At 46.6% G+C, this 15,966-nt stretch overlaps 3 protein-coding genes and 1 long non-coding RNA gene across 6 annotated transcripts; 3 read left to right on the top strand and 1 right to left on the bottom strand.

Moving 5' to 3' along the window:
• Positions 1–50: 50 nt before the first annotated feature.
• On the top strand, positions 51–1,889 carry LOC135431404 (threonylcarbamoyladenosine tRNA methylthiotransferase). The gene is made up of 2 exons (XM_064686540.1): positions 51–1,117; positions 1,184–1,889. Exons 1-2 carry the CDS (start codon positions 122–124, stop codon positions 1,850–1,852), a joined length of 1,665 nt encoding a protein of 554 aa, XP_064542610.1. The 5' UTR covers positions 51–121; the 3' UTR covers positions 1,853–1,889.
• Positions 1,870–9,345, bottom strand: l(2)k01209 (lethal (2) k01209). 2 transcript variants are annotated; one of them, XM_064686537.1, is made up of 8 exons: positions 9,201–9,345; positions 4,828–5,114; positions 4,668–4,774; positions 4,427–4,597; positions 3,031–3,167; positions 2,782–2,968; positions 2,127–2,720; positions 1,870–2,068 (listed from the first exon to the last, which is right to left on the bottom strand). In XM_064686537.1, exons 1-8 carry the CDS (start codon positions 9,263–9,265, stop codon positions 1,952–1,954), a joined length of 1,665 nt encoding a protein of 554 aa, XP_064542607.1. In that variant the 5' UTR covers positions 9,266–9,345; the 3' UTR covers positions 1,870–1,951. The 2 variants fall into 2 exon arrangements, with proteins under 2 accessions (XP_064542607.1, XP_064542606.1); XM_064686536.1 differs by having other exon boundaries at positions 7,995–9,322.
• LOC135431405 (uncharacterized) lies at positions 6,339–8,405 on the top strand. Of its 2 annotated transcripts, none has more exons than XR_010436787.1 (3): positions 6,339–6,632; positions 6,689–6,833; positions 6,888–8,405. It is a non-coding gene; the product is annotated as an uncharacterized LOC135431405 (long non-coding RNA). The 2 variants fall into 2 exon arrangements; XR_010436786.1 differs by having other exon boundaries at positions 6,343–6,632; positions 6,715–6,833.
• Positions 9,346–9,899: 554 nt separating the features above from the next.
• cnk (connector enhancer of ksr) lies at positions 9,900–15,948 on the top strand. Its single transcript, XM_064687641.1, has 3 exons — positions 9,900–10,095; positions 10,264–10,427; positions 10,752–15,948. Exons 1-3 carry the CDS (start codon positions 10,038–10,040, stop codon positions 15,333–15,335), a joined length of 4,806 nt encoding a protein of 1,601 aa, XP_064543711.1. The 5' UTR covers positions 9,900–10,037; the 3' UTR covers positions 15,336–15,948.
• The last annotated feature ends 18 nt before the right edge of the window (positions 15,949–15,966 follow it).

The following is a 15,966-nucleotide window of genomic DNA, read 5'->3' as shown; positions in this document are numbered from 1 at the left end:
GTTTACCAACACTGTGCATATTCTGGTCACACTTTTTTTTTTTGGCAAGAAGAAGACAAATGTGAACAGCTGAGCAAAAGCAAGCACATGTGCATCGCCGGGATTACGAAGAAAGCTAATAATGGGACTCGAAGTGAACTTACCGGGTAACGATATAGACGATATCGAAGACCTCATATCAGCCGAAGATATAAAGCCCCGTGAGCGTTATGAAAACAAAAAGAGCGTTACAGTGCGCGCCAAGAAACGAGCACAAATCAAACCAACAATAGGCGATGCGAACACAGAGGCGCCGCTTCAGGCTCAGAAAACCATTTACGAAAGTGTTGTGCCAGGAACACAAAAGGTGTATGTGAAGACTTGGGGCTGCGCACACAACAATTCAGACTCTGAGTACATGGCCGGCCAGCTGGCTGCGTATGGTTATAACCTGAGCGGCAAGGATGAGGCTGACTTATGGTTGCTGAACAGCTGCACCGTGAAGAATCCATCGGAGGATACGTTTCGCAATGAGATCGAGTCGGGCATGCGCAATGGCAAGCACGTCGTGGTGGCCGGTTGCGTGCCGCAAGGCGCACCAAAGTCCGACTATTTGCGTGGTCTTTCGGTAATTGGGGTGCAGCAAATCGATCGGGTCGTTGAGGTGGTCGAGGAGACGCTCAAGGGTCACAGCGTGCGCCTGCTGCAGAACAAGAAAGTGCATGGTCGTCGTGTGGCCGGCGCCGCCTTGTCTCTGCCAAAGGTGCGCAAGAATCCGCTAATTGAGATCATATCGATTAACAGCGGATGCCTAAATCAATGCACCTACTGCAAAACGAAGCATGCACGCGGCGATTTGGCCAGCTATCCACCCGATGAAATAGTGGAGCGTGCGCGCCAATCCTTTGACGAGGGCTGCTGCGAAATATGGCTGACTTCGGAGGACACTGGTGCCTACGGTCGTGACATTGGCAGTTCGTTGCCAGAGCTGCTCTGGCAGCTTGTCGAGGTCATACCTGAGCACTGTATGCTACGTGTCGGTATGACCAATCCGCCCTACATCCTAGAACACCTCGAGGAGGTGGCCAAGGTGCTGCAGCATCCACGCGTTTACGCCTTTCTCCATGTGCCCGTACAAGTAAGCAATTATATCACACATTTTAATCAATGCTTTATTAAATCTATCAATATTCTTTCGAATTAGAGTGGAAGCGACTCGGTGCTCGGCGAAATGAAGCGAGAATATTGTCGCAAGGACTTTGAGCATGTGGTCGATTTCTTACGGTCTCGTGTGCCCGGCCTGACAATTGCCACCGACATTATCTGTGGCTTTCCCACAGAGACGGAGCAGGACTTTGAGGAAACCATGACGCTTTGCGAGAAATATCGATTTCCCAGTCTATTTATCAATCAGTTCTTTCCGCGTCCGGGCACGCCGGCGGCTAAAATGGAGCGTATACCAGCGAATCTGGTAAAGAAGCGTACCAAACGGCTGACAGACCTTTTCTACAGCTACGAGCCGTATGCGGGTCGCGAGGGCCAACTGTATACGGTGCTGGTGACGGAAATATCTCACGACAAGCTGCACTATGTGGGCCACAACAAGAGCTACGAGCAGGTGCTGCTCCCGATGCGCGACAATCTGCTGGGCACTCGAGTGCGCGTTCGCATCACAGGCACTAGCAAATTCAGCATGATGGCCGAGATACTGGACGAGGAGAGCGACTGGACGCGCTGTGACTATAGCAAACAGACGCAGCCCAAGACGAGCACCAGCAGCAGTGGTCGAGGACAGCGATATGTGGGCATCGCTTTAATCGTTGGCGCTGTAGCATTTGTACTGCAGCTGCTTCTTCGATTTTTATCTCAATAAAATAAAAGGCAAGGCAGTTCTTGAATTGATAATTTAAGTAACGATTTCATTTAATCCTAGGTCTATTTCTTAAGAAACTTGGTTCGCTGTTAGTTGGCCCTAGTACTCGTCGGAGGGTTCGGTGCCAAAGTAGCGATCGCCGAAGTTGCCAATGCCAGGTATAACATAGAACTTGCTATTTATCTCCGGGTCCAGTGCGGAAGTAACAATTTTAACCTGTCACAAAGACGAAGATTAGATTTGGATTTGAATTCATTCATAGCGATTTACTCACCATGGGAAAGGCATAGGCGATCGAGTGCACACCGATCTCGGCCATCAGCAGCGAGGCAAGAATGATGTTCTGCTCGGGCACATCGTGATCGAGCAGCACTCGTATGGCCATCATGGCTGCGGCGCCTGTGGCAACGGTGGCATCCATAAGTATCACTTTATAGTCTTTAATGTCTTTGGGCAGCCTCAGATAGTAAAGCTCGGGCTCGCCAGTCTTTAGATTCGTCTGTATAAGAATCTTGCCAATGCGAATGTCCTTACACACATCACACACGGCCTGCTCCATGGTTTCGCCAGCTCGCAGTATGGACACGCCGCATATTTTGCGCGACTCCATGCGCTTTCCCTCGTACAGGACACCTTGTGGCGTCTCCACGCACGTCTCCTTGAAGGGGAACAGGCTTAACGCGTACTCAATGACCAGCCGTATGAGCCGCTTCGAATAGAAGATGAATTCATCCCGCGACGTATTCTTGCACCGTATGAATGTGTGCAGACCCTTAATCTGTGGCGTTGGATGCAGTAAATGCAACGAATCTGGCATCGGCTGGTCCTTATACGAATTGGCCAAAGTCTCACGTAGCTTAAAGCCGCGCTGCAATAATCATTTAACAATGTTTAGTCAATAGGTCAGCCGCTTGCTGCTCCTCGCTTACCAGCTGCAGCTGCGTGTGCACGTGCTGCACTATCAGAGCTATTGCCACTTTGTTCTCGCCGCCGCGTGGCACTATGATGTCCGCATGGGCCATCGTTGGCGCTATATAATTTGCATAAGAGGGCTTCACCATGTTCAGGTATTGCTTCAGCACGCCCTTTAAGTCCCGTCCACGCTGCGAGATATCACTGTAAGTAAGCGTAAAATATAAATTAAATGGCGAATGATAATCAAAAGTATCTTCTCTTACCGCTTAAGTCTCCTTGCCAGGCGTATGTCGGGGTCTGTGTCCACGAATATCTTCATGTCGAGCATCTTGAGCACCTCGGGACTGTGGAAGGTAAGTATACCCTCGAATATTATGACGTTGGCGCCATACATGGTTTTCTAAAAGTAAAAGATCGTGATAAATAAACTCTCTAATAACTTATATCTTGGTGATTAATTTATCAATTGATAGCAATTGTCGCATCATACTGCAATGTGTGTCAAGTCGATAATAATGCTTTCTGTTATAAAAAATTATTGCACCAAAATTTATACGTTTTTGCACTGAACCTCATTTTGAATCAGCTTTAATAGACGAGTCGGTAGGGGATTTTCTAAAAATCGATGTTTATGACTTAAATGGTGACTTAGGGTATTAGAAATTCCAGTTTGAAGAGTTATGGCCGGGAAAAATTCCCCAGAGGATTCGACGGACAACCGCAATCCATCTTCATTGATGAAATACTTTTCTTAGACTTTAAACGATTTGTCATAAACTCCTTTTGCTGTCATTTAAAAAGGAAAATAACCCAAAAATCAACCATTTCTGCAGCTTTTGAGTGTTATAACTTTTGCATAAATTCTTATATTTTCTAAAGGTAGTTAATTTGTATGTCAAATAACTAAATGTCTAAATTTAGTTCTATGAAGGTGTTTGAACCAAGCTTTTGAATATAACTATTTATTTATACTATAATGTTAATATTATATTATCATAGTTAATATCTAGTGCATTTGCGAATACTCTGCAAAGGTGCCCAATCTTCTTTTACTTCTTTGCACCATTTATAATTATTATTTCTTGTTGAAGATAAGGCAAACAACTTTCGAGGAAAAAAAAAGTTTGTTTACCAACATTTATCTTTATATACAAAAGTGTCTGTCCTGACTGATTGTTGATAAACGTACAGACAAATTTTGAACCTTTGTTAAGGTGAGAATAAATTTACCTCACATTTGTAGGTGTATATATACTTGATTTACTTCGATGTTTATTGTCCGATCTTCATAAAAGCTTCAAGGATTATTCATATATGGGATTCAGTTGTGTAAAATGTGCAAAAAAAACCTTAATAAAATAAGTTTCCTTTATTTGGGGTTGTAGGTTAGAAGGCATCCAAAAATATACTAAATCAAATCCCAAATTTGGAGTGTTTCGCTCTCTCAAACTACGAGCTAGGAGAAAAACTGATATATTCATTGATTTTTTATCATGGTATCAAGGATTCGAAATAAGCTCGATCTTTTCGTGCACTAGAAGGAGCCACGCTCAAATTTTAAGTCCCTAAATGTTCTTAAATATGTTGTATATTCGGCTGTTGATGCTAATCAACGAATTTATGAGGTCGGTGGAAGCCTCATTCTCTTGAGCTACTTACCGTCTGACTCTCGCGACCGTGTGTCACAAAATTGTAGACTGGGACTTCCACTTTCCTGCCCTCCTTCAGTTTGGTCAGCACATCGACGAGCAGGTCAATGTCAAATGCATCCGGATGATCAAAGTTGTATTCGTTGATGAGCGCCAGCTCATGTTGCTTCTCGTTTAGGATCTGCGGATGAGGTTAAGAGTTTAGCATAGACTACGATGTGTCTCGTCGCGTTGGTCGTGTTGGCGCCTACCTTGTAGAAGCAGTCCATGGAGAGGAGGGTCACCCAAGGCACGTCTAGGCTTTCTATGATTTTCTCGGCCACGGTCGTCTTGCCGGATGCGCTGCCTCCGCAAATGCCTGCCCACGGAATACTCGATAAGCCAAACACAGGCAAAACAGCTAATACGCACCTATGACAAAGGGTTCCACCTGCTGGCCGGCACAGTTGTACCACGGCGGTCTTCCGGCCGTGTAAATGGTGCGATTATTTGACCGTATTATGCACTCGGACGGATTGGCAGTGGTCGTCTGGTTACCAATCGATGTTGTGCGCTGGCGTCTGCCCGCGCGCCGCATGGGCGACTCCAAAATCGACTTGGCTGGCACCGTTGTGGGCGAAGCCGGACAGCAGTTGCGCTCGCTGCCCGCAGCGCCGGGATCAATGAAGAGAGGTTCCGTAACATCTGAGCGATCGTCGCTGCAAAGTCGATAGATTTATGAAACCAACCTTAGTCCCAAACAAACTCGAAACATTTACTAATCACACATGGGCCACATTTCGTTAAATATACGTGTCTCAAGTACCACAAATACACGTAATAAAATTTTATTGGCGATTCCCCCGCGAATTAGCCAGATAAGATTCCCTGACACGCGACCAAAATAACTTACGTTCCAAAAATACAATGCGCAAAAAGCTTGCAGAAAATTATCGCCAGAAGAAGAAGAAGGAACGGCCAACTTGGACAAACCGCAGATTAAATACCCTTCGAAGACACATGAGAAGTGATTCTATACAAAGTCAACCGATTGGGTTTATAGCAGCGTCCTCCCAGGTCGATAAGATTTCGGACACCTTAAAGTTAAAATGTTTTCCAGGTAAGAACTTTGGCCACTTTGTGATATGGAGGTCCGATCTGGCTGAGTCCGAGGAGCACCTGCAAAGCATGGACGCAGACATGGCTATCGAGTCGAGCAAGAACAGATATTTGTGGGACCTAGAGATGTCTCCTTCTAAGCGTTACACATCTCGTATACAAATTAGAATACCCTCTGCAAGGGTATAAAGGGTATAAAAACAGCATGGACAATGCGCAACTCTGCGGCAAATCTTTGATAAACAATGACTAGCATGTTATCTGCATATTTGTATAAAAATGTAAACTGGAATTTTATGTTATGTTCGTTCATTTTGGGTATATGATGAAAGCTTTATAAATAGCATGCAGATGGAGTTTAAACAAATTGTGTTGAGTTCAAAGAACGCGCTTCTTGGGTAGTCAAATCTTTCAATCAAATATGTTATACATAGAAGATATTATGTGTCAAATAAAAATAAAAAACGAACTACAAAATGGCCAGAAATAGACTCGAGGATCTTCTAAACAGATTTATCAACCAAGCACCCAACTGTTTATATTTGTGTGTATTTATTTATTATTCAATATTCTCAAGTCTAGACAGTGTACAAAAACAAAGAAATGCATTCATGGCAAATTATTTCAGACACACATTGCTAGCATACGCCAAAGTAATAGAAATCTTCAGAGTCCTCTCAATACACGATTTAACAATTACCCTAACATATGCATATACGAATAAGTATATATATTTACATAAACAATATGAACGGATTTATCATGTTAATATCCAATGTAGTATATGATGGTTCAGTAGAAGTTCGCTTCGTGTAATATGCCAAAACAAATTTGTACAAGTAACAAAAATAACATTTTTATTAGGAATATCCAGACGGAACGGATAAACGGATAAAAGCACGTGCGTTGTTCGAAAAACGAAGCATGGGGCGTGCATACATACATATGTCTATGTGTGCGTGTGTGTGTGTGAATTAGATAAGGCCTCTGCAGAACTCGATACAATCGTATCCAAGTCGAAACCGCGTTTATTCCTCTTTTATATGGGTATCCAATACCCTGTACGAGTAGTTAGCGGGTTACTTCATCATCATCGAATATCGAATAGATACACCTAAGTATACATATATTTAAGTTCCTTCTGTTTATGAATGAGAATACATTTTCGAATAAGATCATATCTTTCACTATCCTTCATAGCCAGCGAAACTGTATCATATAACAATAGATAATCAGAGCTTCATACCAACCCCTAAAATCGGAGACATCAGATGACATTTGACATTTGAGCATCGAACATCTTGAAGGGGTTTCTTCTGGTAGGCCTGTCTCCGCTTGTCAGCTACAGGGTATTAAAATATCTATGGATTTAGCCTCCCCTACAGCGCCACCCCAACTACCTAATAACTTCACAGACATTCCAATGCGCCAGAAGATGCCTCTGGCAAATGTCGTCAATAAGGCAACCGCACATAACGTATGCAGAGAAAATTTTGCACATACCTAAGTATCTATCCAGCCAGACAATGCGACGCTCAACTTACGAATTTCGGATGCTGTGCCAACTACTACATCATATGCACAAATGTATACATCCATGTATGTATGTATGTACGCCATTAGCGTGTACCGTTCATTGCACTCATTGTGGGTGCCATAAAAATTTCACAGTACTTTCCCTAGAAATGTACGCAATGTTCAGGCTGTTGCTGCTGCTGCCTTTGCGTCAATTTTCCTTTTTATTTATAGTTGAACTACGCACGCATCTGTATACGTGTGTCTTTGTATTTATTTGGGTACATAAGTCTATGTGCATGTCTACATAACGGTACATTTAGCATTGATGAAGCACAACGTGCGTGGTGAAAAATTGACTGGGGTGGGGGAGGGTGCTGGTTGCACGTGTTCAGACCAACAGGTTGGTAGGCAACAAGGACACAAACCAAGAGAGAAAAAGAGAGAGAGGGAGAGAAGGAAGAGAAAATTCCTGAATAGTCACATAATTAGAGCGAAGAGGCGGAGAGGGCATATGGACGTGGCTTGATCGCAGCCATATTGAAACAAATACCAGCAGCAGCAGAAGCAGACGCAGACGCTGACGCTGTTTTTGTATTTGCGATGCCAACCCGACAGCGGCTGATAGTTGACTCAGCGACAACGATAAACGATATTGAAAAAAACGTTAATTAAACACAGAAACAAATACAGGGAGTAACAACAAAACAATTAGAGCTTGTGTATACGCATACATATGTAGGCAAAAATATATGCAGTTGCATGTGTGTGCGTATGCACACGTGTATGTGTTGTGTGTATATGTGGCGAAAATGGAAAAAGAGAACAAATACAAATGATACAACAAACAATCACATAAAGTTGGATATACTTGAATATTCTTCCACACATATACATATATGTATATATGTATGCATGTATATTGAATGTTAAATAAAATGTGAATAAAAATGCAAATGATTTACATGTGACTGTGACCGTTGGTTTTGGCTGCAGCCTTAACCTTCTTCAACGGGTTGTGCAGCTGTAGCAGTGCTTGTGCCTGATGTTGTTGGTGCGTTGCTGTTGTTGTTGTTGCTGTTAGTAAGCCGGCTGAAGCATATACTGAAGAAGCTGTGGATGATTTTCCTTTGGCTGCCGCATCTTTATTGCTGTTATTGCTATTAGTGTTAGTTTTGCTGCACAAAAACGTGATACTGCTCATTTTAGACAATGAGCCAATGCCAAAATCCGACGTAGCGTATGCGTTAGGTATATCAATATATAGCAGCTAAATGGGTCAATCACTCGCTCACACAAACACAAGCACAGGCACAGACACAGACACACAGCACACTCCCACACTCAAATGTTTGCACAATGTGGCCGACGACGACGAGCCCAACGCCTTTCGCATGTGATGCGATTTACTGTCGGCGCTAAGGAGTAGCGTGCTTATGAACTTAATTGTCGTTGTTGATATTATGATTATTAACTATTATTTATTGTTGTTGTTGTTGTTTATTGCGCTGGGAAATCGTTGTTAGATGTGAGTGTACGCAGTTGTCAGCTACCGGCGCCGGTCAAAAAACAAGCAACGTGCATCAGTCGCGTTGGAGAATGACTAAAACGTGAATGTGTGAAGAAATCGCAATCGGCCGCTGTCTATTTCAGTGTCTGTCGATTCGCAGAGCTAAGGTTAAAAGCAACTAACGACGTCGACGGTGGCGAAGGTACAGCCGAAAGGTAGAGCAGCCACTTTTTTGTTGCTTTTTCTGCTGTTGTTGTATCTGCTGCTTCGCTGCGTTATAACTGTGCTTGTGTTTGTTGTTTGTACAAAAAAACGTTTTTTTTCATTCTGCTGCAACGTCGCGGCTCTCGAGTTGACGTCGAAATTCAGTAGCGAATGAAATTTAAATTATCATATGTATGTGAACATGTACATAGTTTTTATGTATGTATTTACATGTATGTATGTTAGGTATCTAACAGAACCACGCTATATCACACGCTTTATGTATATAATTATATGTAAATATATGTATGTTTATTCATTTAAACATGCATGTGAGTATCTTTGCGATTTGACGTTTTATTTATTGCGTGCTCAACTGCTTAGGCTTCTTGGTGATGAATGAGTTTTGGGTGGATTTTCACGTATCACTATTATCGCCACTTTATATATTTGTTACCTGTCGGAACTTGCGGAACTCGCTGGATTGTAAAATTTGATTTGTTTTGTCTGGGTTCCAGACATGTTTCCCTAGTTTTATCTGCAGCTGCAATTGCAATGCGTTAAGAACCACGCGGTGATTACTTTGTCGGCTCTCTTTCTCTCGCTTTCTGTCTCACTCAAATGATTTAACGTGTACATAGGCAACCAAAATATGTGCGCAGTTGCGTTGTTTTCGTTTTTAAATCTGGTGTTGAATAAAGCGTCTCAATAACCTGAATGTGATGTATGTAAAGTAATTTAGTATGAATATTTATGCATCTATAAAAGATCAAATATTTCAGCGTGATTAGAAATTGGAATATGTGGCATACACAAACTCGGTATTTTTTGTATTGCTCAGCTGTTTCTAAAGTGAACAAAATGCAAATAGACTACTATTTATCAACACTACACAGCTCAGCTGTTTATTGTGGTGGCTGGGCAATAAAGTGTAGTCACATATTTTTACATTGCGCTGTTTACAGCACAACAGTATGGTGCAGCCTATGCATGCTAGAGATGAGCGATTTATGACATGGTCGCTTATGTCCGAGTTAGTGCACCTCACTGTGAATATATTGCACTCAGTTTAAATATTTCATAAATACGTTAACTTGGGAGTCTGGCGATATGTAGCAGTTACCAAAAAATCTCCCATCTCTAGTGCAGCTAGCGGACGCAACAATATCAGATATCTACGTGAATTGCCAGCCCTGGCTCTGGGACAAAAACTTTTATTTTAATCAATTGTTTATGTTGTGTTGAAATTAATATGGAGTAGTTGTGTGCTTGGCTGGTGCTTCTCTCAATTAGTATGGCCTATATAAACATAGCAGAATGGACGCCCGACCAAGTAACAGACTGGATCCGAGGTAAATATATGGCTCTCTTAACAGGTCAAGGAAAAGTGCAGCAGCAGCAACAGTCACACAGCAAAAAAAAAACAACAACAACAACAGCAACATTCCTTTCACATCCGACTCTGAATTAAAATAATTTCTCATGCGTATTTGTTTACTTGCTTTTTATTTGGCGCTAAGGTCTCGACGAGTCCATGAAAGGCTATTTGTACGAATTTTCGAAACATGAAATCGGCGGACGGGCCCTGCTCAATATACGGCCATATGAGTTGGAAAATCTGGGCATGAAGGCCATAGGCCGTCAGGAAATTGTCCTTGAGGCCGTTGAAAACCTGCGTAACTTCGTAAGTGCGTCCCCAGTGCACAGTGGCATAAAATCAAATTCTAGCGGCATTTAATTCACACTTTCCATTTAATATTGGTCAAAAGAATAAGTTTAAACTAAGCTTTAATTGAAATCGGTTTATTAGATTCTATACATCATTTTTCTTAACTAAACAAAATTCAACTGAATGCATTATTTTCGCTTTAAAGAAATATATCTAGTTTGAAAAGCGTTTCCAGCAGATGAAGCACATTTCGAGTTTATTGCCGCTAGATCAAGATTTTATCCATTGTGCTGTGGTTCAGTTTGGATTGCTTTTATCCATTGTCCTTATCCATTTTAGCATTATCACCTGAAGAATGATAACCTGCAGTTTATGGCGCTGCACGTTGGCACCGCGGCACGGAATCTGCATCGGGAGCTGGCCAAGAATCACGCGGACAGCACGAAGATTGACACTCGGACGCTGCACGACATTACGCGCACGATTGCGACGTTGAAGCCGCTGATTGGGAATTTGGAGCGTTCGCCGTTTCGCAACCAGGACATGTACCGGGAGTACTGTGGAAATGTGCTGCGCTGCGGCCTGGAATTGGCGACGATAGCGCATAGGGATCGCTTTGCGGAGCGGCCAGTGGCTCAGATCAAGGCGACGGCGGAGCGGCTGGAGCGGCTAGCGAATTTCATTATACAGGACATATCGGATCCGATGGTGTTGCAGCCGGCGTCTCTGAATCTTGTGACACTGAAGAAGCGCGAATCGGATCTTGGTTTCAACATTGAGTCCAGCTACAATGGAATCCACCGGGTGACGGACATTAAGTACAACTCGCCCGCCCACAACTCGGGCAAGATCGAGGATGGCGATGAAATCGTCCAGATTAACTACCAGACTGTCGTCGGCTGGCAGCATAAGACTGTGCTGCACCATCTGTGCGAGGCGCTGCCCGATGTGGTGCTCACTGTCAAGAAACGGCCCAAGCACACGAAGATGTATGGCCAGATCTACATGCAGCCATATCGGCTGCCAAGCAAGAAGCGGAACATGGCCAGTCGCTGGGCGGACAACCTGCCCAGCCCGAGTCCGCGTGCCGCATTCCTAACGCTAGATACAGCGCCCAAAACGCAGAGAAGCGACGACGGCAAAGGCGTCAAAGTAAAGGAGCTGGTGCGGGAGCAGGAGGGTGAGCAGGTGCAGGCGCATGCAGCCTCAGACTCGGATTCCAGTTGCAGTGATATACCCACTCCCACGGATACAAAGTCCGCCAGTCGCGAAATGCGTTTGTACTATCCCAAGCCGCGAGCTCTGCTTCAGCGACGGAACACAATTTGCGGCGATGAGTTTCTCAGCCTTAAGCATCCGCATCTGGTGATACCCTCTTGGCACGAGCGTAAGCCTGGCGGCGGCGGAGTCGGTGGAGCCACTATCTGTGATCCTGGCTCGCCCAGCATACGCGACAAGTCCATATCCTTTGGCTATGGCCTCGAGATTGCGCCCAGGCCAACCACCTGCATTGGTCTGGCGGCCAGCGACAGCGCAGACACAGCCAAGCGGTTGTTCAACGAGGCGCGCAAGCTGAAGCAGCTGACAGAGGCGGGCCTGCAATCCCAGCAGCAGCTGCAGATGCTGGACCGCTACAAGCCCGGCGTGAGCAAGGTGGTGCGCTTCGACGCCAACATGAAGGTGGAGGACTATGTGGTCAAGAACGAGAAGTTTACGTGCAATGTGGAAAACACAATACTGGAGACGTTTGAGCCCATACCCTTTGCCGACGAAGGGGACGAGGATGCGTTGGAAACGCTGCGCAGTTGCGCCAGCGAAACCAGTGCCGAGCTTATCCAGGCCATGGAGCTGGCCACGCGTGAGACGCCGCCGCTGGCGGAGGCCATTAATGCGCCGCTAATCCAACAGCAACAGCAGCAACAGAACCGACGCGGCCGCCTGGACAAGAGTCACAGCACGCCGGCCTATGATAATTCCGGAGAGGAGGAGTCGGATACACCGCCGCCGGCCATTGAGCCACGCAAAGAGTTTCTGCTAGTGACGCCGCCAGCGCCGCCGCCGCGTCCGCGCAAGCAACGAGAGCTCACTCCGCCAGTTGTGCCACCGCCTCCCCCCAAGCCAGCGAGCATGCAGCCGGCTGCAGCAGCACCGACAACGTCAACAGCAGCGGCAGCGGCAACGGTAACAACAGCAGCAGCAGGGGGGGAACAGGAGATTAGCGAGCTGCTGACACCAACCAAAACGCGCACGCTGACGCTGAAGAAGAAGCACAGTCTGATGGCCAAGCGACGCAACACGAACCTCAAGCTGCTGGGCACCGGTGACATCCAGGGTCATCTGTACAGGCGGACGAAGAACCTGCGCGGCGTCACGTATTGGGCGCGCATCTATTTCGTGATGCTGGACACCATTTTGTACGGGTTTCGCAGCAAGCAAAGCTCCAGCGCCAGCTTGGTCATCTTTCTGCCCGGCTTTACTGTTTCGCTGGCCAAGGAGGTGCACTCCAAGCCGCATGCCTTCAAGGTGTACCACACGGCAAAGAGTTTCTACTTTGCCGCGGAGTCACTGGACGCGCTCAATCAGTGGGTGGAGTTCCTCAGACTCGCCTCACAGAAGGCGCCAGCGGTGAGCAACGCGGCCTGCACCAGCAAGGATCTGTATTCCGAGAACGAGAGCTCGGGCGAGGAGGAGAACGATGCGCTGGTCAGCACAAATCTATGCACGCCTTCGCCGCAGGCTTCCAAGGATGTGATTGCCACACTTGCGGCAACTGGCAATGCCACGCCCACCAGCAGCCTGAGCAGCAACAACAGCCTGAAGCACGACCGCGGCTACTTTGACTCGCTGCGTAAATTCACAATGGGCACGTTCAAGAGCAATGCGGCAAAGAGCAGCTCCAGCGACATACCCGTGCCGACGGCGAATTTTCAAACGTTTCGCAAGGTGCCCGGCGGCAGCTGTGGCATCCAGATAGGTGCCAACACGCCCGGCTATCACGATCCGGCACAGCCACCGACGACATTGCTGTCGGCACCAGCTCCACCGACGCCAACGCCCAAGCCAGGTGGCTCTGGAACGCAGGAGCAGCAGGCAGCGCGCAAGCTATCGCGCAGCTCCAGCCGCAGCTCGGTGGTGAGCGTTGCCTCAGCGAGTCTGGGCCCGCCGAATTCGCCGGCGCCCACGCTCAGCTCGCTGCAGCAGCAAAGCTTCGAGGAGAGCAACAGCCCCAGCCCCAGTCAGAGCCAGAGTCCCAGCCAGAGCCAGAGTCCCAGCAGCAAGTCGAGTCTGAAGAAGGTGCCCTACCATTATCTGCACGCCTCGAATCCCAATCTGGAAGTCTTTGAGTATCATCATTCGCACACGAAAACGTTCATGACCAAGAAGGGGGGCGGGGACGGCACCTTGGAGCCGCACCATCAGACGAACAACATACAGGGCTACATGACGCTCAAGGATCTGATGCTGCGCAAGCAGCTGGAGGAGTCGCAGGAAATGTACAACAATCGGGTACACCTCGGCATCGAGAAGCACAACAGGCATCTGCGCACCGACTCCAATGCGAGTCAGCAAACTGCAGCGATGGGCGTGGCAGCTGCGCCGGCGGCTGCCGCCAAGCCCGTGGGCAATGGCAATGGCGAGAAGCCGGCAAAGATTCAAAGTCTGAGTCTGCCCAAAACGCCGGACTATGAGTTCAGCTTCAAGCCCAGCGACGAGAGCATAAAGCGTACGCGCACCAAGGAGGGCCAAAAGTTGCGCGACTTTGGCTACGAGCTCATCTTTGGCGATGAGCCGGCCACCAGCAGCAACAGCAATAACAACCACAACAACAGCAGCAGCGGCAACGCCAGCGTCTCCAGGCAGACCAGCTACAACGAGCACGAGAAACAGCTGCTGCTCCAGCAGCAGCAGGAGAAGCAGCAGCAACAGCAGCAGCCGCAGAGCACACGCTCCAAATACTTTCTGCGATCGCAGCCTCTGTCGAGTTTCTTGCACAAGAGCAACAAGAAGCATCAGAATGATGCAGATGTGGGCTCCGTGTCGAGCAACAGCAGCAAGAAGAGCAAGAACAAATCCAGCAGCAGCAGCGACAGGCGCTTCCCATTTACACCGATGACAATGACGTTGCCGCTGAACAAAAAGTCAAAGTCCAATCATGCGCTCGACGGCAGCAGCATCAGCGGCGGCAGCAACATTAGCGGCGGCAGCACCGGCAGCAGCAACATCAAGAAGAGTCAGACTTATAATCAGGATCTGCGCGATAAGGTGGCGGGCACCAAGTATGATGCGCATCGCAAGAATTCGGCGCCGATACCGATCTTCACCAAGCTGTCCATATCATCGACGTCGGGTTCCAGTGCGACGCCCACGCGTCCCTCTAAGGAGAATCGTTTTCTCGGCTCGCCGATGCTGCATCGCACGCTCTTTGGCCACCATCAGCACCAGCAGCAGCAGCAGCAGCTGCATCAGCAGACGCCCAGCAGCGCCGATCTGGATGCGGATTGTGATCAGGAGATATTCTCGCAGGTCATATTTCCCACGCAACACAGCCAGCGCAGCTATCGTGGCCCTGCCGCCGCATCTAACACCAATCTGTGTGCGTCCGAATCGCTGCTGCCCCCGTTGCCACCAGCTCCGCCACCACCAACAGCTGCAGTAGCAGCGGCAGCGGCAGCAGCAGCTGCTGTTAGGGAAGATGCTACCCAGGAGCCAGCAACACCAAAAGTATCCAACACCAATTCTCTAGATTCAAAAGCCGCCACACCGGACTACCCGAACATGGAATGCCCGCCGGTCTTTGAGCCGGAAATTTACTCGCTCAGCGAGCCCAACACGAGCCTCTCCCGGCTCATGCTGCGCAACAACAGCAGCAGCAACACCAACACCAACACCAACAGTCCCAGTGGCGGCGAACATCAAACCTAGGTGTGATGTAAACAATTGTGAATGCTCTATATATATACATACATACATATATATATATATATATATTTACACACATATATATACATACTCGTATTCATAAGTATATACAATTTTGTTCTTTTGGCATTTGTGCTCTTCTCCACCTGCGGAGCGAGCTGCCGGTTCACATACATATTCCTTTGGTACTCACCCCATTATCCTGATTGATATATATATACATATATATAGAGATTTAGATTTATGCATATTCGCCTTTTGGTTCCACTTAGAAAGATTTTGTATTACACACGAAGCAAAGAAAATGTATCAAGTCTGTGCGCATCGTTGTGAGCAAAAAATGTTGTAGAAAAACGCTAGAAAAGAATATTAACGAAAATTCTTTATGATTTGCCTTTATATTGAGATTAACCAAGTTAATCGAAGCTGTTTGATTTGCTCAACAGTTCATGTCTAGCATACAGTAATAAATATACACGCATCAATTTACATACATACATACATTAAAAGGCGTGCATTGTAGGGGCCGCCTCCAGGACGCCCCCAAATATTTTAGTTAGTATACACAAGATAAATCAATACGATTAAATAAAGTCAACTGTATATAAATACAAAACTGTCCAACGAATTTTAT

The sequence above is a fragment of the Drosophila montana genome, unplaced genomic scaffold, assembly GCF_035044405.1.
Source record: "Drosophila montana isolate Dmon_TW-CO22-7 unplaced genomic scaffold, ASM3504440v1 contig_3200_1, whole genome shotgun sequence".
Taxonomy (NCBI): domain Eukaryota; kingdom Metazoa; phylum Arthropoda; class Insecta; order Diptera; family Drosophilidae; genus Drosophila; species Drosophila montana.
The sequence above is the reverse complement of the archived record's forward strand: the minus strand, read 5'-3'. Positions and strand labels throughout refer to the sequence as shown.